General features: G+C 49.1%; 1 protein-coding gene across 1 annotated transcript in view; it reads left to right on the forward strand.

The window, feature by feature from the left end:
- LOC115100564 overlaps positions 1 to 26,212 on the forward strand; it is a 117,387-nt gene that overhangs the window by 84,593 nt on the left and 6,582 nt on the right. Inside the window, exons 23-42 of the mRNA XM_029619081.1 lie at positions 1,147 to 1,220; positions 2,605 to 2,654; positions 3,071 to 3,200; positions 5,282 to 5,367; positions 8,400 to 8,475; positions 8,611 to 8,697; positions 9,203 to 9,312; positions 9,771 to 9,840; positions 10,941 to 11,028; positions 11,200 to 11,248; positions 11,363 to 11,541; positions 12,522 to 12,655; positions 14,396 to 14,490; positions 15,044 to 15,224; positions 16,275 to 16,360; positions 16,536 to 16,651; positions 16,969 to 17,036; positions 17,844 to 17,951; positions 18,303 to 18,510; positions 25,348 to 25,639. Of these exons, the coding sequence (XP_029474941.1) occupies positions 1,147 to 1,220; positions 2,605 to 2,654; positions 3,071 to 3,200; positions 5,282 to 5,367; positions 8,400 to 8,475; positions 8,611 to 8,697; positions 9,203 to 9,312; positions 9,771 to 9,840; positions 10,941 to 11,028; positions 11,200 to 11,248; positions 11,363 to 11,541; positions 12,522 to 12,655; positions 14,396 to 14,490; positions 15,044 to 15,224; positions 16,275 to 16,360; positions 16,536 to 16,651; positions 16,969 to 17,036; positions 17,844 to 17,951; positions 18,303 to 18,510; positions 25,348 to 25,639 (2,287 nt within the window). The remainder of the gene's footprint in view (positions 1 to 1,146; positions 1,221 to 2,604; positions 2,655 to 3,070; positions 3,201 to 5,281; positions 5,368 to 8,399; positions 8,476 to 8,610; positions 8,698 to 9,202; positions 9,313 to 9,770; positions 9,841 to 10,940; positions 11,029 to 11,199; positions 11,249 to 11,362; positions 11,542 to 12,521; positions 12,656 to 14,395; positions 14,491 to 15,043; positions 15,225 to 16,274; positions 16,361 to 16,535; positions 16,652 to 16,968; positions 17,037 to 17,843; positions 17,952 to 18,302; positions 18,511 to 25,347; positions 25,640 to 26,212) is intronic.

Consider the following 26,212-nt stretch of genomic DNA (forward strand, 5'->3'; position numbering starts at 1 on the left):
TTCACAGCACAAATATGCACCCTGGTTACACCAGTTATCAAATTGGATTTATTAGGCACGTAAGTCTGCTTTGAAAATTCTCCCGTGAAATCTACCCTACACATGTGCATAAACATTTTCCTGAAAATTTCCACGCACATGGTTGATTTTTACAAAGAGTGTGCTTAGTCCAGGTAAACCTGCATGCAAATGTGACGTATACATGTGAGCTTACACTCATGTCGGGTGGGAAGTTTTGTGAAAGGCTGCATCGGCACATTAAGGCAGTGTTTTACCCACAGAAGTCCCTTTGATAATTTCCTCTCTCGGCTTAGTGGGTGTCTAGAGTGGTCAGCCAGCTCCATTTTTTCTGGACAGATTGATCTCATCATGGTTTTGCACTCGATGGGGCATGGATTTGTAGTTCGTGCTTTTCTTAAGAAACTCAATAGAAATCTGTCAAAAATTGGCCTGTATGGGGAGAGAGCTGATGAGCGGTCACGCAGCTGGTTTCCTGCCACTGCCTGCCTTATTCTTAGGGACCCTTAATCAGTTTTTACTTAATCTTGACTTGGAAAAATGAGTTTTCTACTGATTTATTTTTTTTTTTTATTTTAGTCATTTTTTATCTTAGTCATTTTTTCATTAATTTTTTTTTAAATTATAACCTTGAAATTCCCCCCAAAAAAATTAAAATAAAAGCAAAGGATCCTACTTATTCTTCTCTCTCCTCCTTGCTTCCTCTTTCCTTGTCTCTCCTTCTTTTGTTGAATACAAGTTGCACTATGGGTGCAATTTTTCACTAATATTTCCTGATTATTTTCAGTTGTTTAAATTTCTCTCTTGGTGTCACTTTTATTTTGCACTAATGATTTGATTGCATTTTGATTTATGTTTTTTCTCGCTTAGAGTACTTTTGGTAATTTAGGAGAGTAATACATGTGGCAGAGTAGGTTGGCACACCCCCAGGTAGAGGTAGAAAAGAACCTGTGGGGTTAGGCAGGGGGGCGCTACCCCCTTGGAATAACTGCGCAGTGGAACTTGGTGACTGCATCTGGCCGTTCAGTGGTGGCTCCAAACATGGGATCTGTTTACCTACCTGCGTGGCCAGGCAACTAGGTTTCACTTGAGAAAAGCTCTCCATCGGTGCATTTCTTTTGCGTCTAGGTGCAGAACCTGAACAATATTGTCTCTTTCCCGCTGGACAGCCTTCTGAAGGCCGAAATCAAAGATGGCGACTGGTGAGTTCTCCCGTCTTCCGCCTTTCCTCTCCTAGGCAGAGACGAGTTACTGTAATGGCGGCTGGGTTTTCTTCTCAAAACCTACCTTATGGGCTTAGTCCTGGTTCCTCTTTGTTTTTGTTTAAAAGCCATTTGCATCCATTTTTTGTTTCTGATATTAAAGGTGGGCAGAGCAGGACATTGCAGATCCTTTTATTTTCCTCCAGTTCCTTCACTTTCTATTCCTTATTGATTTCATCATCACATTGTGCAAAGTGAAAATAAGAAGCAGGCCATGGATGGAATGATCAAACAAGTGCAAAGTATTAGAATAGGTTTTACTGCAGGTAAAGATCAGGAGTGAGGTGCATTGGCAGAGTGTCTGTGTGGGGTCTCAGTAATGAGACAGCAGGGAGTGCTAAAGGGCAGGAGTGAGGTGCATTGGCAGAGTGTCTGTGTGGGGTCTCAGTAATGAGACAGCAGGGAGTGCTAAAGGGCAGGAGTGAGGTGCATTGGCAGAGTGTCTGTGTGGGGTCTCAGTAATGAGATAGCAGGAGTGCTAAAGGGCAGGAGTGAGGTGCATTGGCAGAGTCTGTGGGGTCTCAGTAATGAGATAGCAGGAGTGCTAAAGGGCAGGAGTGAGGTGCATTGGCAGAGTGTCTGTGTGGGGTCTCAGTAATGAGACAGCAGGGAGTGCTAAAGGGCAGGAGTGAGGTGCATTGGCAGAGTGTCTGTGTGGGGTCTCAGTAATGAGATAGCAGGAGTGCTAAAGGGCAGGAGTGAGGTGCATTGGCAGAGTGTCTGTGTGGGGTCTCAGTAATGAGACAGCAGGGAGTGCTAAAGGGCAGGAGTGAGGTGCATTGGCAGAGTGTCTGTGTGGGGTCTCAGTAATGAGATAGCAGGAGTGCTAAAGGGCAGGAGTGAGGTGCATTGGCAGAGTCTGTGGGGTCTCAGTAATGAGATAGCAGGAGTGCTAAAGGGCAGGAGTGAGGGTGCATTGGCAGAGTGTCTGTGTGGGGTCTCAGTAATGAGACAGCAGGGAGTGCTAAAGGGCAGGAGTGAGGTGCATTGGCAGAGTGTCTGTGTGGGGTCTCAGTAATGAGATAGCAGGAGTGCTAAAGGGCAGGAGTGAGGTGCATTGGCAGAGTGTCTGTGTGGGGTCTCAGTAATGAGATAGCAGGAGTGCTAAAGGGCAGGAGTGAGGTGCATTGGCAGAGTGTCTGTGTGGGGTCTCAGTAATGAGATAGCAGGAGTGCTAAAGGGCAGGAGTGAGGTGCATTGCTTATGTTTTGGCAGAGAAGAAGCAACAGTGCCTGATTACAAAGTGTTATCAGTTTTAATACTGGCCAGTTTCAGCAGCATAACTGTTTTTTTTTTTTATTTCTTTCTGCTCTCTGTGATTCAGGATTGCAGGAGGCAGATTGAGAAGGCTTGGAAGGAATATGAGACCAAAGTGTAAGATGTCCCCTTTTTTTTTTTTTTTTTTTTTTTAATGTGGGAAATTCTCTTTAACATTTGAAATTTGACAATTTTCTGTCCAGATGGAGCTGGCCAAATTACTAACAACTCTCCAGATGTGGAATGTATTCTGCTCTCTGGCTCTCCTTATTGGTGCCAGGCTGGCCAAAATCCTTATAGGGTTTGAGAGGATTTTGGAGGGGGCCAGGACTTGAGGCTTCTACAGTTCCGTCTGCTCCCAGCAGGAGGTGCTGGAGGGCTCTGGCTGCCATGGAGCACGGAGTTCCTCTTGATGTGGAGTCTCCTGGTAGGACTGCCTATTAAACGGATTATACAAGGTGCTGGGACTTGGGAAGTCCCTGGCGGAGAAACAGGATCATTTGTGTTTTGAGTTTCTGCAATCTGTCCTACAGGGCTAAAATTGAAAAGGAGAAAAAGGAGCGGGCTAAGGTGTCTGGGGTCATCCGGGCAGAGATTCCTCCAGCAGAGATTGCCGAGGATATGGAGAAGGAGCGGCGAATGTTCCAGCTCCAGATGTGTGAGGTAAGGATCCGTAGAGAGAGAGCGCATGGATTAACACCCCCCCCCCCCCCCGGGTCCCTTTGCTCAAGTGACTGCAGCAAATTGTTGCTGGGGGGAGAGTATGTGGATGACAGAAGCTCTGAGAAGGAAGATGCTTCTATATCAGGTCATTTGTATTGTCCTCTAAACATTTCAATTATTGAAAGCAAATGGGGAGTGCTGGGTCTGTCCAAGAAAAATACAGTTTTATGTGAAAGGAAAACCTGCAATGTAGTTGGGTGGCCAAGCTTCCTTTTTAAAGGCTACCAGTTACTTAGAGATGTAGGTGTTTCTGCTTGCAGAGGTCCCTGTCCAGCTGCGTTGTGCTCTTTTCACTAGCAGAACATTAATTTAATGCACAACTTTTTATTTTTCCTTCCAAGCTAATTTCTTTATATTTCTCGTTTGTGAATCTTGAAATAACCGTATTTCTCCGTCACCCTCCAGTTAAAGGAGGAACCCGATGATGAGGTTGGTAGGTTTATGGTGAGAGGGAAGAGGTGTGAGGAAAGAGACAAGTGGATAGTTAGTTCTTGTCTGCGTAGGAGAGAGAGGGGAGGGGAGGATGATTGCTGTGTTGCTCCCAAGTCAAACTTCTACTTAAGATGCAGGCATTTTCAGATTTTAAAATATTCTGTGAGCCACCTGGAACTTTGCATGTGTTTTCACAAAACAAAAGGCATCCCTGTGGCGCCTCGCCCCCTAACGTGTACCAGTAGAGTTCTGATAAGGAGGTCTCGCGTTACAATAGCGCGGCAGTCTTAGAAAAAGACTTTGCTGGAAGGAGGAATCTAGGAATGCTCTCCAGCTGAGGTGGGAGCGGGGCACATGGCCTGCCTACTGAGCAGGGGTGGTGGAGCTTTCCTCTGGGGGGTGGGGGCTGGTGCTCATGAAGCCGGGCAAAGGTAACTTACTTTGCTTGTTGTGGTTGCGAGTCCTTACAATGCTTGAGGCTGGGGCACCCGGCCAGAGTGTGAGTCAGAGAATTCAATGGCTGATCTGTTAGAGAGAAGCCAGGCCTGCACATGGAAACACTCAGTGCATTTGCGGCTTGGCCAGCGAGTTATTGCCTGGGGTTTGGTACGGGGGGGGGGGGGGGGGGTGAGGGAGTTCCTTATTGCAGTGTGAAATGGAAAAAATGCGAGCATTTGTTTTGTGCATATGTCTGTGTGTGTTTGTGTATAATTTATTTATCGAGTTTTATATACTGTCATTCGGTTTCGCCATCATAACGGTTTACAAAAATACAAAGCTTACAAGGTTAAGGAGGATAACAAGGGTTTCAAAAAGGTTCAAAATCTTGTTAACCTAGGGATATCATATAGAAGTTGGTTGTTCAGTTTTTTATGTTTCAATTCTTTGTTATAATACATCGTTGTGTTGAGTTTCATTTTTCTTCAGGTTAGATTGGAGGGGGTTGGCGTTGTGGTGTTCATTGGGTGAGTTGGTATGCTTTGGTGAACATCCATGTTTTTAGATCTTTTTTTTTTTTTGAAGGTTTTTAGGTTTTCTTGAGTTCTGAGTTCGATTGGGAGGGAGTTCCAGAGTTTTGGGCTACCTAGGGAGATTGCTCTCTTTTGGGTTGAGGTGAGTTGTTTGGAACGAGTAGGTGGTGTCTTTAGGAGTCCTTTATTTGCTGTTCTGAGGTTTCTGTTTGGGGTATGTAGTTTTATGGATTTTATTTTTTTAATTTTATTGATTTCTGATTTAGTAGTTTTAGAAACTAGAAGGAAAAGTAGTGGTATCTGATTATGTCTGGGTGAGGTTCTGCTGATTCCTCTTGTTGAAATCACGCCTCTCTACCCACTTCTTGTCATGAAGATGACAGCCGCAAAAAGAGGTAGTTGCCCCACTAGTAAGCGGGCAATTACCTAATGTTTAAAAGCTCTAGAGAAACTATAAGGACTACAAATAGCAAAAGATTTTCCATTGACTGGAAATGGTTCCATCTGGTGTTCCTGCAGTCCTTCACACCTGGCATCTTCCAACTCTTCTCTTACCTGTTGTTCTTGGTGGCCTTCATGGATGCTCTTCTAAAGCATCGCTCTCCTCTTTGTTGCCAGTTCCTGCTGAAAGCCAATGAGAGTCAGCTGAAGCAAGGTCCTGACTTCCTACAGAGCCTTATCAAGTTCTTTCATGCGCAGCACAAGTAGGTAAAATGCAAAGCACTTCCTGTCTGCTTCTGATGTCACTTCCTACAGTGTCTTGGGAATTTTCTTGATCCGATGATTGAGGAAGAGTTTTTTGATAACCTGCGTAGATTTCTTTTGTGCTTCAAATGCTGGTGACACCTGTCAATGCAGGAATCGTGGGGACAAATGCAGGAGATTTTGTCAAAATACTGGAGACTTGGGGGGGCGATTTAGGAGTAAAGGGTACAAGAGACAGAGGCTGGAACTCTGAAATAGATTTGTACATATACAGGTGAATTTTATTAACCCACATACAAGGCAATTTTCAGCTGGTCCTTGACTAAAACTTAGCTGGTTTGTTGACGTCTTTAATTTTTAATTTCCCACCTATGCTGTTCTTAGGGAGCTCAATATTCAGTGGGTCATTTAGTGAACAAGTTATTCAGCTAATGTTAACCAGATGACTTACCCTGTATATTCAGCAGAATAAGCGTCTCGCTGAAATTACTTGTTTTAAAGTTATACGGCTTCATGAATCCGTATATCTCCGGTTAGATTTTAAAGTTAGCCAGCCTTATGTGGCTGGATAACCTGCTACTTATCCAGATATCTTTAAAAAAAAAAAAAAAAAAAAAAAAAAAAAAAAAATCTGGGTAAGTAGTGCTGTATCAGAAAAATAAAATAAAAGGGCCTGCGTCTCCCATCCACTTGTAAATTGCAGTATCTAGGCCAGCGCTCCTCAGATCTAGAGCTGGCCGAGTCGCTCTCGGCTACAGGCTCGCCAATAGGTTGCACATCCTTCAGAGACAGGGTGAGCCAGCTCTGGGTTCAACTCCCGCCCTCCATTAGATCTCTGGACTTGTAATTCCAAATTACGCCACGCACCGAGCTAAAGCCCGGATCGGATCGGCCCTGCCCCATTTGGAGCTGTTTGGTAATCCGTCTCTACTACCTAGAATGCACCATGAGAAAAGAATTGGCCCCGGGTTCTGATATTTTGGAACCTTTTTGATGACTTTCAAAATTCCCCATTTTGTCAGCATTTGAGAAGTGGGGGTCCTTAGAAACGTGGGTGGGGGTGGGTGGGGAGGGCTCAGCTTTCACGCATGATGTTCTCGAGTTGCCACCCCCCCCCCCCCCCACTGCAGGGTAATCCAATATCTCTGTGGTCCCAGAGCCCTGAGGAATGCTGGTGCCCCATGCTCGGAGCAGCTGGCAGGTAGGGCTTGCCTTTATTTTCCTCCCTCTGCACCAGGTTAATCAAGTAGCGACCACAGCGGATTCACGCTGGGCCCCAAAGGTCAATGCAGCGTCCCTCTCCTCCCCCACACCTTTTAGAAGCAGGGAGCTGTTTTACCTGTGTGTGTCTCCCCTCAGAGGCAGGGAGCTGTTTTACCTGTGTGTGTGTGTCTCTCCCCTCAGAGGCAGGGAACTGTTTTACCTGTGTGTGTGTCTCTCCCCTCAGAGGCAGGGAGCTGTTTTACCTGTGTGTGTGTGTGTCTCTCCCCTCAGAGGCAGGGAACTGTTTTACCTGTGTTTGTGTGTGTGTCTCTCCCCTCAGAGGCAGGGAGCTGTTTTACCTGTGTGTGTGTGTGTGTGTGTCTCTCCCCTCAGAGGCAGGGAGCTGTTTTACCTGTGTGTGTGTGTGTGTGTGTCTCTCCCCTCAGAGGCAGGGAGCTGTTTTACCTGTGTTTGTGTGTGTGTCTCTCCCCTCAGAGGCAGGGAGCTGTTTTACCTGTGTGTGTGTCTCTCCCCTCAGAGGCAGGGAACTGTTTTACCTGTGTGTGTGTCTCTCCCCTCAGAGGCAGGGAACTGTTTTACCTGTGTGTGTGTCTCTCCCCTCAGAGGCAGGGAACTGTTTTACCTGTGTGTGTGTCTCTCCCCTCAGAGGCAGGGAGCTGTTTTACCTGTGTGTGTGTGTCTCTCCCCTCAGAGGCAGGGAGCTGTTTTACCTGTGTGTGTGTGTGTGTCTCTCCCCTCAGAGGCAGGGAGCTGTTTTACCTGTGTGTGTGTCTCTCCCCTCAGAGGCAGGGAGCTGTTTTACCTGTGTGTGTGTGTGTGTGTCTCCCCTCAGAGGCAGGGAGCTGTTTTACCTGTGTGTGTGTGTGTGTCTCTCCCCTCAGAGGCAGGGAGCTGTTTTACCTGTGTGTGTGTGTGTGTCTCTCCCCTCAGAGGCAGGGAGCTGTTTTACCTGTGTGTGTGTGTGTGTCTCTCCCCTCAGAGGCAGGGAGCTGTTTTACCTGTGTGTGTGTGTCTCTCCCTCAGAGGCAGGGAGCTGTTTTACCTGTGTGTGTGTGTGTGTCTCTCCCCTCAGAGGCAGGGAGCTGTTTTACCTGTGTGTGTGTGTGTCTCTCCCCTCAGAGGCAGGGAGCTGTTTTACCTGTGTGTGTGTGTGTCTCTCTCCCCTCAGAGGCAGGGAGCTGTTTTACCTGTGTGTGTGTGTGTGTCTCTCCCCTCAGAGGCAGGGAGCTGTTTTACCTGTGTGTGTGTGTGTGTGTCTCCCCTCAGAGGCAGGGAGCTGTTTTACCTGTGTGTGTGTGTGTGTCTCTCCCCTCAGAGGCAGGGAGCTGTTTTACCTGTGTGTGTGTGTGTGTCTCTCCCCTCAGAGGCAGGGAGCTGTTTTACCTGTGTGTGTGTGTGTGTGTGTGTGTGTGCCTCTCCCCTCAGAGGCAGGGAGCTGTTTTACCTGTGTGTCTCTCCCCTCAGGGGCAGGGAGCCTCTTGCTCAGCAGCAGGAGGTCTCCTTGCTTGATGGGAAAAGGTGAGAGCTGCACTCATCTTATCTCTTAAGGAGCTCAAGGCATCACTTGGAAATGATTTAACTTTCATTTATTCATTTTTGCCCTCCTCTTCCAAAACAACGTTGAAAGCAGCAAACAACCTATAACAGCATAAGTTAAAATAATTCTTAAAACCAAATAATATCCATTAAGAGTGTGTAAACAGCTAAAATGTTTCCTGCGCTGGATTGCAGTCCCTGTGTGCAGAAGTGATGCGCTCTCTCTCCTTCTCTCTTCTCCGGTTCCTTTCCTTCTTGCCTTTGCAACTAGTTTTTTCCAGGATGGGTGGAAGGCTGCTCAGACACTGCACCCGTTCATCGAGAAGCTGGCCTCTTCTCTCCATGCCGTAAGTCTCCCCCGGCTCCATCATCCCTCCCCCTCCCCCATCCCTTCCTTCCTTATCCCGAGGCTGGCCAGTATGGGCTCAGCTGAAAGCCTCTCGTCGCTCCTGACCGAGCATGGTTGGCGGTTTCTCTTGCAGTTGCACCAGGCCCAGGAAGAGGAGGTGAAGCAGCTGACCCAGATCCGGGACTCCCTGCGAGGGCTCCTGCAAGTGGAGAGTAAGGAGGTGAGAGGTCGGATCCTGACAGCACAAGAGGAAGGGATTGAATGTAATGCATTCAGATGACTGAGATAAAGCCCAGGCACTGTGCAGGATCCCTCTCCTACCCCGACAAGACACCCCAGTCCTGACATGTAGCATTCCTTAGAAACGAGACACAGCTCTGCCCATGCACCTCATTCCTGCTGTGCAGCATCCAGTGCCGAGGCCCACATACCACACTGCTAATGCACCTCAGTCTTGTCCTGCTAATCCAGGAACGAGACCACCACCCACAGCTCTGCCCATGCACCTCCCGTGCTGACTTCCCGTCGAGCAGGCACGTCATTGGTGCTGCAGGACGATGTCAGAGTGGCAATGTTTGATCCCGTGGCTCCTCCCGAGTCCCTCCAGCTCACTGTATTTATGGCTAAAGCCAAGTTCCAGTGCTGTCTGCAGAAATCTCGTGTCGCCCACCTCTGCTGCGTGCCAGGAGTGGGAAACTCTTCTCCTGTGTTTCCTGTGAATGTAGGAATGCCTGAGCAGGAAGAACTCTGGCAGCAGCTACAGCATCCACCAGCACCAAGGGAACAAGCAGTACGGCACTGAGAAGTCGGGCTTCCTGTACAAGAAGAGTGACGGGTGAGGAGCTGGTTGATCTTGTACTAAGAGGTACGGGGCTTGTCCTGGTTAGAACCCAGGATTCCAGCCCTGCCTTCAGAGGCCACAGCTGACCTAAGGACAAGGATGGGCTAGTAAAGGCATAAGACCAAAGCTGATGGGGGTGGGGGGGGGGGGTGTCCTACTAGCTCAGCCAGGGGAGCTATTCCTGCAGCTGAATGGCAGGATCTCTAGAACTTAGGCTGGCTCTCATCCCGAGGGGCTGCATCACAGCAGAGGGTCTTGGGGGGTGTGGGTAGGGGAGAGTGAAGATTCTGCAGAGCTTCCCGTTGGGTCTGAAAGTTGCTGACTAGTTCTCTCGTGTTCTCTCCTCTCTCTCGTTTTCTCTCTCTCTCGTTTTCTCTCTCTCTCTCTCCTTCTCTCGTTTTCTCTCTCTCTCTCTCGTGTTCTCTCTCGTTCTTTCTCTCTCTCTCGTCTAGAATACGTAAGGCATGGCAGAAGAGAAAATGTGGTGTCAAGTATGGCTTCCTGACGATATCGCACAGCACAGTGAGTATTGGAGGCAGGTGCCCCTGGCTGGCTTGCTGTGGGCTGAGGCTCTTCTCTAGGCTAGAAACCCTCCCCTCAGCTCATGGAAGGTGGAATGAGTGAGGTTCGCTGTGACAGTAGCCTGAAGGGGGAACTGCAAATCTTCTACGTGATAAATGCTGTCCAGCGAAACTCAAGCGTAAACGGGAGACTTGATTCTGCATCTCTGGCATATTTATGGCCATTTAAACATTAACCGAAACCTCCCCAGATTATCCACCAACCTCAAAAACTCGACCACAGAAAATATGGCAACCATTCTCCAAACATGGCAAAAATATGCTGCTTATAAATATTAGGGATGTGCATTTGTTTATAGCACACAGGTAAAAGCGGAGAGTATGCGTGTACTATAAAGTCCGCAAGGTATGCACATCCCTCGTAAATGCCCAAAATAATCTCCCATATTTATATAATCTTTGCCCCTTGTCGTTTTTAGCAGTTTTTATATATTTAAAATGTTTCAATTGCAATGTCCCACATTTTTGTTCACGTTCTGCCAAGTCCCAAAGGCCCTTAAACAGGGACCTCGTTAGTTGAAAGCAGTCGTCGTGTTCACGCACATCTCACACTGGAAGTTTTGTGCAATTTGAGAGAGGACATCGCATGCGTCATGATGAACGCAAAAGGGGAGAAAGCCCGGGTTGTATTTTTACTGTAGAGCAGAGGGTGAGTCTGCTGCATGCGGTCAAGCTGGGGTTGGAGAAAAACCTCCGGTAACCAGGCTGTCTGCTCACTTTCCCTCCCTCCCCATTGCAGGCCCATGGCCACTGAGCTCCAGCTCTCCCCCTCCCTTCACCACAACTCTGGGAGCCTCTGGGCATGGCTCGGACCTTTTTTTTTTGAGTTCTGGTACGATTTTTGCCTCCATTAAGAGGCTTTTCATGTACAAAGATGATTTGCCAGTTGTTAATTGGGGGGAGGATGCAACATTCCATCAAAATAAGTTGGTGTGGATCCGCCTTCCCTAAGTGCAAACTGAAAGCCTGTAACCGCAGATCCTTGTCCGATTTCACTGTCCCTCTGTACTCGCCTGTTCCTTTCCCTCCCTCCCCCCACAGATAAACCGCCCGCCTGTGAAGCTGAACCTGCTGACCTGCCAGGTGAGGCCCAGCCCGGACGAGAAGAAATGCTTCGACCTCGTGACACGTAAGTTCCTGCTGCCATGCGCAGGGCCCGGTCGGAGCTGGCCATCTGCATGGCTCTGGCTGCTGAGGGTGCAGGTAGCCCCCGGACCCTTTTGACAGCCAAAGTTGGCAGCGTCCGTGATTTTTTTTTCATAGGCTCATTCACACCTGCCTTTTTTCCTTCTCCTCTTAGATAACAGGACCTATCACTTCCAGGCCGAGGATGACCAAGAATCTATTGCGTGAGTGTCACTTGTGGCCCTGCTGTGGCGTCCAACAATCCAGTGTTCCTGTGACACCCCCCCCCCCCCCCCCCGGTCTTGCCCCTGGCAATTGTGCTTTCTCTGTGTCCGCAGCTGGGTGTCCGTCCTGCAGAACAGCAAGGATGAATCCCTGAGCAATGCTTTCAAGGGGGAGCTGAGCAGCGGGGACGGAGGCGGCATGGACAGCAGCCTGCAGGAGCTCACCAAGACCATCATTGCGGAGGTCAAAAACGTGGCCGGAAACAGGCAGTGCTGTGACTGCGGGGCCCCAGGTAGGCAAAGAATATCGGACGAGGCCTCTAGGGGGTGGGAGACGCCCCCCCCCCCCAAGGAAACAGCAGGGGCTGGTCAGCCAATCAAATCATGCGACCCCCCCCCCCCCCCCCCTCAACATTCCGAGGCCTCTTATAGAAATTAACATGCCTCGTGAGGCGTGCTGCTGTAAGGGAGCGCTCTCCGAGGACGCATTAATATTAATGAACAAGAGCTTCGTTAGTACAGGAGAGCAATCGCGCTTTTATTATCTCGGGCAAGCTCTCTGGCTATGTGCTCGTCGATTTGGTTGCAGGCGGAGGTCACCCCAACCTGTTAGAATCTCCCTCTGCGCACAGCGTCTCCTCCTCTGCCATGACGTTTTCCATCGGAATAGCGCCAGAGGGCACCGGGTATTGGAAAAGTTACAATTTCAGCGCTGTGTGTGCCGAGAGGGAGCAAGGCAAGAATTCCTCCATTAAAGAGACCTGAAATGTATGAAAGATGGGGGGTGGGAGAGGAAGCAAAACCTGCAGATAATTGGTGGAACGTGAGCACATCTGGTGGGGAACATTTAGTTCTGGCTTGGGAGGTTTATGTTCTGCTGGGCGACAGGGCAGGAGGTATCTTAAGTTCCACTGAGATGGGTTTGGGCTGCAGGAGTTCCTTGTTTGCTGCTCCCACACTGAGCTCTCCAGGATTATAATTCTGCCTGCAGACCTCGGAGGATTTAAACCCAACGCTGAGCTTTAGTGAGGAGGCAGTTCCCATAGCTAAGTAGTAGGTTTCCGTTCCTTTTTTGGTTTTGTCTGTAATCTGGGAGGGAGGGCGTTACTGGTGGATGAGTGGTGCACGCTGGGGTAGGATTGCTCCTGGCTTAGCTGAAAGTTTGGGGGATGGGGGGGACAGACCTTGGGGGAAAAAAAAACAGTTCCGGGCTGAGTAGAAAGGGGTCAAGGATCCAGGTCAGGCTATTGATATTTGTATCTCTGCCTTCCAGACCCCACCTGGCTGTCTACCAACCTGGGGATCCTGACCTGCATTGAGTGCTCGGGGATCCATCGGGAGCTGGGCGTGCACTACTCCCGCATCCAGTCCCTCACGCTGGATGTACTGAGCACGTCTGAACTGCTGGTACGTGGCTCTGACTCCCTGCTCCACCTCTCACCCCTCTGGGTGGGGGGTATTGGGGAGGGAAAGTACATGGGGTGGTTTTTAAATTTCCAAATGACCGTGTTAGCTTTTGATTTTCTGCTATTGTAAGGGCGCAGGTAAAAGGATGCATCGGGGATTACTGATGGAGACGATGGGGGGGCAAGGAGAGAGTGAGAGGAGGAGGCCTCGCTCACACTGGAGTCCATCCCCTATAACCAATCAATTTCTTTAGACAAGTCTTGCAAACCCTGCTGCACGCGGCCGAAGGCACAGAGATGTAACCGTTCCAGACAGAGGCCCGGCCCACAAGTGCAGTCAAATTTGTTAGATGTTTAGAAACAAATATGCACATGCAGGGTACAACACATCCATAAAAACACAAATAGTCAAAATAAGTCCGACTTAAAAGCACGACCGCGTTGCCGTAATATGTACTATAAAATCTTTTCACATTGCAAATCAAAGTCAAGAGGAAGCAATCAATAAGCTATTTGTACTTTCTTCTGCCCATAACCAAAACCAGATCGTTACTTTAGCTTTTGGGATTCAAGCTAAGAGAAAAGGTTTTCAATGTCTCCTAAAGGGACAGAGTACAAGCCTGAAACGTTGCACGGTCTGGGACGGTAGGAGCAATCCGCAGGGCGGGTGCTACGGCGGTTAAGCCAGACATCGTTCAGAAAGGGCCTGGCATGGGAGCAGTCGTGTGGCCCTGGAGGAGGTGGCTGCTTCTGTGAGGGGTGCCTGCCACGCAAGGGGTGGAAATACTTTAAGGATATGGGGCACGCAGAGGGGGGTGTCAGTTGCTTTGCTGGCATATGGTGATGACTAGAGTTGCGTCTTGGGAGGGGTAGGGGGGTTGTAGGCCCCTATCGGTGCACGTTTAGTAAAAAAAAACAAAACACAAAAAACCCATTAGCACAAATTCTAGAATGTAGTTAAATCACTGAGGTCCAAATTCAAAAGACATAGGTGGGTAAAAATTGCCTGGTTCTTTAAAAATATCCCCCTTTGTCTGCACAACTATTCGTGAGTACATAGCTATCCAGATAAAAAGTGGGATGGGCTGAAAGTGTGGCGTAGGTGGGCTAACATAGTTTCATTCCATAGAAATAACCAGCCTAAAGTTAGCCAGATAAGTACACCCAGATATTCAACGGAAAAACGTACCCGAGGAAGTGTTATTGAATATTCTGTTAAGTTATCAGCATAAAACTTTATCCGGTTAACTTGCCTGCTTGCCGGCTCGTTCAGTATCAACCTCCAAGTCTTTATACGAGTGTTGCCTCTGTAGGTGCATTGCTGTACAGAGTTAAATCCTACCTGCTCCAGCCAGCAGCGTAGTTGTAACCCTTATGTGGTTATACAATGGATGTGCTCAGGATGGACTGAGGACAGGGGAATCGAGAGCCCCTGATCCCAACTGGCCCGTTTCCCCCTCAGATGCAGCCTAACCCCAATTGCTGCAGCAGCCTGAGAGTAAATGGGGCATCTCCGTAAGCTTTAGCCCATGCCTTGATTTCAGATCAGCTTAGTATTTGTGCTGCTATCAGGGCCTCTGGGTTTTGGGCAGTAGACGAGCTTTCCTGGGATATTTCAGGAGCCTCGCGTCTCCTGCTAGCGTGCCGAGCCGCGAGTGTTGTATCACTGCCCTGAAACTTACTCCCCTCTCTGCTGACTCCTGGTGTCGGTCGTTCTCCCCCTCCCCCCTCCTATACACAGCTGGCAGTGAATATCGGAAATGCAAAGTTTAATGACATCCTGGAGGCGGCCCTTCCTGCTCAGAATAGTGAAAAGCCTTCGTCCAGCAGCAACATGTGAGTATGTGCAGGGGGAGACATTGGGCATGGCTGCATGTGTCCGAGCTGCGGGGCTGAGCACCGGAAGGGAGGGTGTTGGAGTTGGTTCTCTGGATGTCTGCTTTCTCCCCATCTTTGATGGAGAAGGCTGGGAGTAACATCCTCCAGAGCTGCTTCTGGGCTCACTGCATCTGTAACCTAAGCCAGATCTGGTTCCCCCGCCACCCCCCATCCCCAGTATTGCTCTGTGTTAAGTCTTCCTTCTTGCACATTGTAATTCATTGAGGTGAATGGGATCTGAACTCCTTTTGCCTGAGAGGGGACAGCACATGGAGTCCTATGCATGCAGAACAGGCAAAGTGAATACAGAAAATCCACATGGGTTAAAGTGTTACCCAGAGAAACCACTTCCCAACTCCCGCATGGGATATTGACGGGGGAGAAAGCCGAAGTGGTAGAAGGGGTGTGTGTGTGTGTGTGTGTGTGTGTGTGTGTGGATTGGGAGACAGTAGGAAAGGACAGAAGTAAGCGGTATGGGGAGCAGAGGGGAATGAGTTGTTCTGTCCTGCAGGACTGCACGGAAGGAGTACATCGTATCTAAGTATGTGGACCGCAAGTATGTAGAGAAGGAGAGCCGGACTGAATCTCAGCGGGTTTCGGAAGCCGTCCAGAACCGCGACCTGCTGGCTTTGTTACAGGCCTTCGCGGAGGGCTGGGATCTGACAAAACCAGTACCAACCCAAGATGGGCAGGTAAGTTCTGCACAAGGACACCAAACACTTAATGTGAGCGGGGAATGGTCCCTAGCCCTCAGCAGATTAAAGCGGGAGCATGTGTGGGCCGTTGAGGACTGCAGGTCGGGGGGGATGCTGATGTGCTCAGGCACATGCCTGTCCTAATACGTCAGAGGTGCACCTCATCTCGGCAGGTAAGGCGGCAGTACACCTAAGCAGATAGGCTTTATTCTGAGAACCTATAACAACCAGAACTGGTTAGAGCTTTCCAATAACCCTTCCCTTAGCTGAATCTTTCATGTTTTCCCATGCTTGAAGCTGCTTTTCCAGAAAGTTGAGTTTCTGGGCTTGACTCCCTCCTCTGTAGGGCTCGTGCTGCTTCTGGCTTCTGCCCTCCTAATCCTGTGCTGCAGAGCTGACACACGCCACTGCAGATGAGAATATTAAAAAGTATCTGGCACTGTTCCATCTTGTTTCAAAACATTATCGCGGGAAGGCCAACCACAAAACTGGAGGCCTTGGCTGTCTGGCGAGGAGTGGATGGCCGGCTCCTTTAGAAGGGAGCCTCCCTCTGGGTCTGGCCAGATAATGGAGCATTGTCCACTGTCCAATTCTTAAGTGCCATTCCTTCCTACACGTTTCAGTTCTCTCACCCCCGCCGTCTCTGAAGGGCTTGCAAATGTTGGCACGCGATGCCACTGTGTGGCACATCAGAGGAAGCAACAACATGAAAAGCGGTGTGTGGCTGCCACTGTAATAGTTCAGTTGCCGTTCACTGTAGTGTATGTCTCCATCTTCTGCTGGCGCGCTGGCTGGATGAGAGCAGAGGGAGCTGCTCTCTTGAGAAGACCTGGCCAGGTGTTGGAGGTCTGAGAGCACCCTCTCTTCCCAAGTAGTACAAATATTCAGGTGTGCTTTCCTTTCTGAGGTCCTATGGAGCTATAACCTGAGACTTGTCCTGTCTATGTCTTGATTGGAGATGCTGAAATGCTTCTATAAAAGCTTTGGACGAGATACGACGTGCCGCTTTGGCTCAGCGAGGGTCAATTACTCTTTGTGTTTCCGTAGGATCAGGGTGAGACTGCCTTGCACCTGGCTGTGCGCCTGGCTGACAGGTCCTCTTTGCCCCTGGTCGACTTTATCATCCAAAATGGGTAGGTGAGCTGGAGCGGCGCGGGAAGGTTGTTGGAGATCCACGCGCAGCATTTTTCTCAGCTTTGTGGTCACGTTGGAAGGCAGAACTTGGTGAAGTCGACACCTTGGTTTGGTCGTCTTGGTGGCAGGGCAGGCAGTTACCTGGGTTTCCCTTTTTTTTTTTTTTCGCCACAGGGGGATCCTGGATAGGCAAACGCTGGCTGGGAACACGGCCCTCCACTACGGCGTTCTGTACGATAGCCCCAACTGCCTGAAGCTTCTGCTGAAGGGCAAGGCAGACGTTAACCTAGGTGAGTAAAGCTTTTGGTCTGCAAGGCATGGGGGGGGGACCTGGAGGCTGGGCCGCGGCCTTGGTGCTAGGCAGGACACAGCCAGCGCGGTGAGGGAGGTGGGGGGCTGCCTTGAAACCGTAGCAACCGATTTCCGCAGCATAGGGGTTGAGGTGCATTGCCGAGCCAGTGCAAAGAAGCTTGCGCTGCTGCCTGTTCCGAGGGGCAGTGCCCACTGCCTGCGCTCCTGTTCCTGGGGGGTAATGAGGAAGGTTTCCGTTCGCCTGGCAGCTGACCCTAGTGGATCTGTGTAGCCTCTGCTCTGCTTCTCTGCCTAGTGAATGCAGCGGGCGAGACGGCTCTGGACATCGCAAAGAGGAAGAAACGCACAGAGTGTGAGGTGCTGGTAAGGGCGAGCCTTCTCTCTTTTCTCTCACTGAGCAAAGTCAGTATCTCTTTCCGTCAGAGGATGTGCCGTTCCTTGCTCAGGTACATGTTTGGGGGAGAGATGCATGAGGCCCTTGAGAAGGGAAGGAGTCTGCAAGAGGGGGGAGCGAAGCGTTTAATTTCTAGCTGCGTGGGATGATTGGCTGCTATCCCTCGGGTAACTTTAAGATCATGAGAGGTCTTGAACGAGTAGATGTGACTCGGTTATTTACACTTTCAAATAATAGGACTAGGGGGCATTCCATGAAGTTAGCAAGTAGCACATTTAAGACTAATCAGAGAAAATTCTTTTTCACTCAATGCACAATAAAGCTCTGGAATTTGTTGCCAGAGGATGTGGTTAGTGCAGTTAGTGTAGATGGGTTAAAAAAAGGTTTGGATAAGTTCTTGGAGGAGAAGTCCATTAACGGCTATTAATCAAGTTTACTTAGGGAATAGCCACTGCTATTAATTGCATCAGTGGCATGGGATCTTCTAGGTGTTTGGGTAATTGCCAGGTTCTTGTGGCCTGGTTTGGCCTCTGTTGGTCACAGGATGCTGGGCTTGATGGACCCTTGGTCTGACCCAGTATGGCAATTTCTTATGTTCTTATGAATGCGAGAGAGCCACAGCCCATAAAATTGTGTTACCCCCCTCTTCGGTGCGCCCTGTGGGGACCCTTGGCTGTTTGTAGAGGGAGGGGCTTGTGTCGGGACTTGGGAAGCTGAGGTGGAAGGTCATCTCTCACCAAAGCCCATCTCCTCTCTGGTATGGTTTTGGGTTTCAGCTGGAGCAGGCCCAGGCAGGGAAGTTCAACATACAGGTCCACGTTGACTACGACTGGGATACGCAAGCTGAAGACGCATACGACAGCGAGGAAGACCTGGACCAGAGGGTAAAGCCTCTCTCTTTAGGGCAGCCTGAGTTTTTGAAACCCTTACCTGGGGTAGCGGGTGGGGTGGGCTAGGGGCCGTGCCACGTTTGCGGCGTGTCGGCACTGCTCCCCTCTCTCAGCCCCGCTGCTCTTTGTCCCAGCGCAGTAATGTGTGTGTGTGGCGTAGCGTGCGATTGATATAAATGTCATGTCACTTTGCCCTTATCTCGTGCCCATTATCTTTCCATCTTAATACACTTTACATTTGTCCTTTATGGTCGGAACTCTTTTTTTTGTTTTTTGTTTGTTTTGTTTCCCTTGACATCCTGCCTGCCACCTTTCCTGCATCTGATGAATGACTCCCTCTTCTAGCAGGTGAGCCCCTCGCAGAGGTGCTTCAAGCCCACCTTCTCCCCACAGGCTGCAGGCAAACCTGCCCTGCCCCCGCAGCACCGATGGAGCTGCACAGGAATTAGCAACCAGACCTACGAGACCATTCTGGTGCCATCCCGGCCCACCCCGCAGCGGTCCCGGAGCGAGGAAAAGCCCCCTCCACTCCCCCTGAAGAACCTAGCAAGAGGTAAGTCCACTGGAAGCAGGGAGTCCAGGTCCCACTCTTGGGGAAGGGGGGTGGTGGGGAGGTAGCCCCCCATCTCTAGTCCACCTCAGAGAATTTCTTCCACTCCTGACACATCCACTCAAGAAACGGCTGAGCTGTAAATGGGGGGGATTTGGGTGTTGGGCTAAACTTGCCTGCTGCCTTAGTGCCTTACTGGCTATCTTGAATATTTGGTGTTTGCTTTTTCCATGGGTTTGGGATCAAACTAGCAAAACTAAGAAAAACATTCTTTTGGCAGCTTAGTGTCTCTGCTCACCTAGAATCTTTGCAATTTTAGAAGTGGCCCCCAGGAAAGGTTTATCAAATCCCTGCTACCTTCTTGGTTATTTATTTAACATTTTTATATACCAGGATTCATGTAAAAAAATTACATATCATATTATACTCCTGCACTTTTGCATACAGGGCTGGCCGTTCTTAGAATTTTAGTGGCCAGTTTTTAAAGCCACTTGCCTGGGTAAGTTGGCCGCCTCTGTCCTGCTAAAAGCATGTGTGTGTACCCTTTCGGGGGGAGGTCCCCTCCCCTACCTGCACAGACGCAGGCGCCTTCAGCGTGCGCAGAAAGAAAGGAGCGCGGTAGTTTCCCTTTGCAAAGGACCCACGGTGGCAGTACCTGTGCTCTTTGCAGCTAAGCGGGCTAAACACAGACCCTCCCCTTAATCCTTTAATGAAAAGAAGGTTGATTACACTGGGCAACAATGAAAGTGTTACTGACCTAAAAAGGTCCTACTCTATAATATCTTGATGTGCTGAACACGAATATGACCATGAAAAGTTTTTATTGGCTCTCGTTTTGAAGATATTTAATATAGTTCACTTTCTATGTTTAGGCATGTAAATTTATCCAGGACTGTAAATAAGCCTAGAATGATGTAATATTGCATCATATTGCATAATACCATCATGCACACATCATCCAGAGTTTATTACATCATTTTCTGATGCAATGCAGTTCTACTGCCATGCTGCTGCTGAGTAAGCTGACGTCAGCAGTGTACTATATGAAGCCCAGTCAGAAAGGGTGAGCATTTGAAATATTCATGCTGGCTGACTACTGCTGGACACTCCGCAGAGATGCTCCCGAGCAGGTGTACAAGAGACAAGCAAAGAAATCTACGACGTAGTCTATGACTTCATTTTTCAAATGGTATTAACCGTAGGTCTCCTACTATTGGCATACAGTTCAAGATGTAATTATATTATTGCATATTACAAAAAAACTAGAGCCAATTTTGCATTTTCACAGTCACATTCGTGTTTAGCACATGGAAATGTATAAGAATTGACTAATTTCATTTCCGTAACATGACTTTTGTGTGAATTTGTTGCCCAGTGTTATATTGTGCATTACTTGCTATTTACAAATAGTTTAATTTTTCTTTCTATTTACATGTTTCTGCTTTTTTTTCACAACAGTATCCCTGCAGTTTGGAGGGAGGGTGATGGGCAGTGACTCGGGGGTTCAAAGTTCCTAACATTTTCTTATATTGCATTTACCCCTTTATATTTTATCAAGCAATTACTTTGCTTTCCCGTAGCATTGGTTGCAGGTAATGTCCTATCTCTGAATGCTGCGGTCTTCGTAAGGAAGAAACCACACAGCAGTATTTTAATAGCCACATTTCCTAGCATGTAGCCAGATGGGCTCAGGACCAATGGGTTTATGCTCCCCTGCCAGCAGATGGAGACAGTCAGATTTCAAAGCTGACGTCACCCTGGATACATCCCCTGCAGTGACCTCAGCCCTTCGGTATTTCTCCGCCTCCAGCAGATGCGCATTTATTTATTTTTCTATACCGGTGTTCGATTTTACACATCACATCGGTTTACATTCAACCAAAAACTGCAGGAAATCGGGCGTTTCCTTTGTCTAATACATTGAACAATTGTAACAAGGGATATGAATGGAATATGGAAATGGTTAACGAGAGAGAGAGGAACATTAATGGAGGTCAAAGTGAAAGGAACTCTTATCATATTGTAGTCAGGCGTAGGATTTACATTTTATAGTTAGGACAAGGTGGAAGAGCTTCTGTTTTACAGTGGTCATGCCCAGAAATAATATCTTTTCATTGGAGTTTCAGGGAAAGCATATGCTTTCCCTCTGGGAATTGTACCTTTGGAAGAAGAAATTCTACTTTTTAAATTGGGGAAAAGATTGAGCCCTGCTCTCCTGTGGTGATACCTAAAGGTCCCTCCCCCAGTGGAGGTGATTTCCAAGGTCCCTCGGAGGTGTGCCTTGGTCCGATAGCTGGTTACCGGCAAGGGCTTTGCTGTGCAAGAAGCCGAGCGCAACGGTGATGGCCAAAGCCCTCTCCCTCCGCAGCCGGAGACCATCTCTGTACTCAGCAGGTAAGCGTTGAGCCCAGATAAGTTAAAAAAAAAAAAAAAAAAAATTTTACCTCTCAATTCAGAGACATTTGGAGGGATTTTGGTAAGGCTTCCTCCAGTCTCCTTGCTTGGTGCGCCCGGACCATTGTCGTTCTTGAACTCGTTGGGGCAAGGGGAAATGGGCTTCCGAGCGGGTTGAGCGGCCTCCGGGTGGGCTAGGCCCCACTTTAGGCTTGGTAAGCCATGGCGGTACCATCTTGCGCGCGCCATATTGCTCTCCATAGAATGTCGGTATGTGCAGAGCGCGTAACGTCCTGTACGTACATACGCACACAACCTACTAAGCGCAGAATACAGGTAAAGCTGGCACATGGGCTGTGCATGCGCCTCGCCGCTTCCCGCCTAGGCGCCTGAAATCTGTGCGCATAAAACTTTAAGCTTGAGCCGACAGAACACCCACAGTTACTGCTGCCAATGGCTCCGGCAGCCAAGAAATATAAACGCCTTTCTCTCTGCGCTGCTTGACATATTAGAGCTGCATAGTCTGACCTGGATTCCAACTTATGTCAGCACTGTGAGGAAGCCCAGGGAGAGTTGGCCTCCCCTGACGTTGCTAAGCCCAGCTTCTCCCATTCAGAGGATGGGTCAGCCACAGCCTTAACTGGAAGTACCCCAGATCGGAGTACCCCAGGGACTGGGTCATCCATGGGAGAGGGAAATTCAGCGGCACCTTCCACAGTACCTTCTGGGCTAGGCATGGACCCGGCCACCTTCTCTTGGGTGGAATTTTTTCAGGGCCTTCAGGCCTTCGTACAGGCGCAGTCTGCCATCTCACTTGCTCTTGTCTGGATGGAACCTCAGCCGATAAGCCCTCCCTCTCCCAGTCCTATCGGCAGACCCTTGGTGAGGCATGCCTCGCCTCACCAAGGGTATCCCTGGCAGACTTAAGACTATTCGATTCGCCTCCACTTACCAATGGGAGTATGCTCTCGGCTCCTGTGGCGGCTACAGGAAGCTCATCTGATCAGGGGTGTACCCCGCCCTCTCCAAACTGGCTGGTCCTCATAGTGGAGGAGTAGCCTAGTGGTTGGAGCAGTGGGCTATGAACCAGGAGACCAGGGTTCGAGTCCTGATGTCGCTCCTTCTGACCTTGGGCAAGTCGCTTTACCCTCTATTGCCTCAGGTACAAACTTAGATTGTAAACCCTCTGGGGATAGGGAAATACCTACCTGAATGTAATCCACTTTGAAGTGCTGAAAAAAGTGCGAAAAGCGGAATGTAAATCTAAGTAAATTAAATTACAATTAAACAGATGCAAGCCTCCGGGGCTGGGGAACTTGCTGTCAGGAACTGACTGCCCAGGGACGTTGGACCGAGGAAGAAGCCCTCTGGAACATCAACCGCCTGGAAGCCCGGGCAGTCAGATTGTTGTTTCTACAATTCAGTCAGACTACAGGGTCCTGTAATGTTGGACATCAACCACCAGGGTGGAACTAAGAGCCAGCAAGTGTCATGGGAGATAGATCCCCTTATGGAATGGGCGGAAATAATATCTGCAGATGGATCTCGGCCTCCCACATTGCAGAAAAAGACAACGTGAGAGCGGACTTTCTAAGCAGGGAGAATCTGGATCCAGGAGAGTAGGCATTGATAGTAGATCGTTGATACTGATAGACCGGAGACCCAACGATCTACTATTGACCTGCTGGCCGCATCTCATAAGAACATAAGAAAATGCCATACTGGGTCAGACCAAGGGTCCATCAAGCCCAGCATCCTGTTTCCAACAGTGGCCAATCCAGGCCATAAGAACCTGGCAAGTACCCAAAAACTAAGTCTATTCCATGTAACCATTGCTAATGGCAGTGGCTATTCTCTAGGTGAACTTAATAGCAAGTAATGGACTTCTCCTCCAAGAACTTATCCAATCCTTTTTTTAAACACATCTCACAATGCAAAGGTTCCCCAATTCTTCAGTCGCAGAAGAGATCAGTGGTCCCTGGGGATAGACGCGCTCGTTCAGACCTGGCTGGAAACAGAGTTGCTATACGCCTTCCATCTGTGGCCCCTGCTGGCAGGGTCATTCGCAGAATCGAACACCACAGGGGATTAGTCCTACTAGTAGCTCCAGATTGGCTCAGGCGCACATGGTATGCAGACATGTGGAGAACCCTCTCTGTGCTTCCCATTGCACAGGGACTGGTCCTTCACGAGGATCCGACTCGATTCTATCTTACGGTCTGGCCCTTGAAAGGGCTCACCTGATGAAGCGAGGATATTCTGCAGCAGTAATTGTCACCTTACTCTGCGCTTGGACGTTCTCTAAGTCCCTAGTGGTTTGTGTAGGTCTGGAGAGTATTTGAGGCCTGGTGCGAGGAATGCAGTGTCCCGTCCCCTCCCCTCGGGTGGTCAAAATCCCACTAATTCTGGAATTTTTGCAGGATGGCTTGAATAAATGTTTGGCCCTTAAGTCCTTGAAGGTCCAGATAGCGGTGCTCTCCTGTTTCAGGGGCGAGGTGAACGGAACCTGCCTGTCGGCTCATCCGGACGTGGCCCATTTTCTGAAAGGGGTGAAGCACTCCTATGGTAGTGGCCGGTTCCCTTGTAGAATCTTAACCTAGTATTGGAGTTTTTGGCAGGGTCCTCCTTTTGGCCGCTGTGTGGTCTTTCCTTGCATTTATTAATCCTGAAAACGGTGTTCCTGGTGGCTATATGCTGGGCTCGTCGCATCTCTGAACCGCAGGCATTGTCGTGTTGGGAACCGTTCCTCCGGATGACTCCAGGAGCGTTACAGCTTTGTACTGTTCCATCCTTCTTGCCCAAGGAAGTCTCGGAGTTTCATTTGAATCAGTCCATTTCGTTGCTATCCTTAGATAAGCACAAGGATGCGGAAGAATGCCACCTTCTCTGTCATTTGAATGTCAGTAGAAACTTGGTGGGATATCTGGAAGTTTCGGAACAGATCCGAAAGACAGACTGCCTGTTTGTCCTTCACAGTGGAAGGAAGCAGGGTGAACCAGCTTCGCGGGAGACCATAGCTCGCTGGATTAAGGAGGTGCTCACGGGTGCCTATGTGGAGGCAGGAAAGCCATTACCTTCTCAGGTTAAAGCTCATTCCTCTAGGGCTCAGGTGGTCTCATGGGCGGAAGCTAGACTGCTGTCTCCCTTCGATATCTGCCGAGAGGCGATGTAGTCCTCCTTGTACGCCTTCTCCAGGTTCTATTGCCTGGATGTACAGGCCCAAGAAGATTCAGGCTTTGCAAGGGCAGTATTAATCAGACTGCGGGCAGCCTTCCGCCCCGATTGGGAATAGCATTTGTACATCCCATTGGTCTGAGTCCATCTGGCTGCACGCTAGGAAATGGAGAAATTACTTGCCTGATAATTTTGTTTTCCTTAGTGTAGACAGATGGACTCAGCATCCCACCCACGGCTGCCCAAGAACTGTGCCAAGGATTCGCCCGTGGAGTGGATATCGATTCCAAGAGATTATGGGTAAGCCGTCATCCAGTCCCTAGATCAGGGCATCTGTATTCTTACTGGGGTTCAATGTTTGGTTGAGTACAGTTATGGTTATCCAGTTTTAATCAAGTTTTTTCAATAGTATGTCCACAGTGGCTTTTGAAGAGAACTTAACCGGTGTATTATGCAGTGCCATTGAATATACCTTGTTATCTTAAAAGTTGGCCAGATAGGTGTATCCAACTAACTTTAGACCTGCCTATAGCACAGCCAGAGTTAACAGGCGAACTCCGCTCCACCCCAGAATGCCTACTGCCCATCCCAGAAATGCCCCTGACCTGTCTGGCTAAATTCTAGCCAGATCTCTTTATCTGGCAAGAATTTAGCCACATAAGACACCAATATTGCAGCTAACCAGTACTAAGGTGGAGTTGCAGAAATCCACTGGTTAGAATTTATCTACCCCTTGGGATCCTGCCAGGTTCTTATGGCCTGGATTGGCCACTGTTGGAAACAGAATACTAGGCTTGATGGACCTTTTTGGTCTGCTCCAGTATGGGAAATGTTATGTTCTTATGTTCTTACCGAAGGGCCCAGGTCACTGCAGGGGTGTATCTAGGGTGACATTGGCTTTGAAATCTGACTCCGTCGCCATCTGCTGGCAGGGGAGCATAAACCTATTGGTCCTGAGTCCATCTGTCTACACTAAGGAAAACGAAATTATCAGGTAAGTAACTTCTCCATTAGGCCTGGAGAAGACTGTGGCCTTTTTGTGGACTGTTATAACTTTATGTGGACTAATTCAAGAATTATCCCCAGATGGTTTTGGATCGTGACCTTGGGAGGGAGACCACGTACTCCCTCGTCGCCTCTGAAGAAAGAGACCTGTGAGGTCTCTAAAACTCATGGACAGTGCCACCTGTGAATTATTTTTGTCTTGGCCTGGTGAAAGGCGCCACAGCCTGCAGAAACTAAAGAACAGCCGACTATATAATCTCTTTCTAGGTCGATCAGAGGTGTTGCACCAAGCCTTGGACACACAGTCTCTTGGTATCCCAGAGGGCCCTGTCCTGCCTCACTTATCCACGTCCAGTGCCCCTGGCACTCTGGAGGGGGCCACTCAGCGGCAGGCACCTGCTTCCAGGAACCCCACAGAAGCCCGCGGCACAGCCTTCTGGGAAACGCGATCTGAGACAGAGGCTGGCCTCCAGCGTCGAGGATCCGAACCCAGTCAGGTGCTGAATCCGACCAGCTCTGTGACCCTGGAACAGGTGCACTCCTCTCCTGTCCCGTTCAGGTAGGAAACGTCCAAGGGATGAAAAGGTGGTTTGATTTCTGTCTAGAACTTTAGAAAGTTCCAGAGCAGTACCTGCGGAACCCTGGGCTACAGAGAATGCTCTGGTTGGATCTGATTGGTTAGATCGGCAGATATCGACAGGAGTGTGTGTCCGCTGCTCGATGATGGAGCAGGGAGGAGAGTGGAGTGGGGCTCCATGGGATGTACAGAAGGTCACCCTCCACCCCACTACAGTGATATTAATAAGCAAAAACCACGAAGTAGCCGAAGCATAGAAAAGCAATCTACGATTAAGTAGTGGTAGGAAAGACTTTTTTTTTTTTTTTTTTACTGTTCAGTTACTACATCTGTCAGCTGTTCATATAAAAAGAAACAGGGGAGGGGGCAGAGTAGTGAGGGTTAAACTGACAGAACAGGGTTAAAAACAATCAGCACCTCAGCTCATCTTGGTCTGGAGAGTTGTGAAATTCCGAAATCCCTCTAAAGATTGTTCCCTTTACTTTAAATGGTGACCCTTGCCCACAGCTTTCGCTTTCAAAGCCATGATTGGGCTACCAGAGCACCTGTAGCCAG

This window comes from Rhinatrema bivittatum, chromosome 11, assembly GCF_901001135.1.
Source record: "Rhinatrema bivittatum chromosome 11, aRhiBiv1.1, whole genome shotgun sequence".
NCBI classification, from domain to species: Eukaryota; Metazoa; Chordata; class Amphibia; order Gymnophiona; family Rhinatrematidae; genus Rhinatrema; species Rhinatrema bivittatum.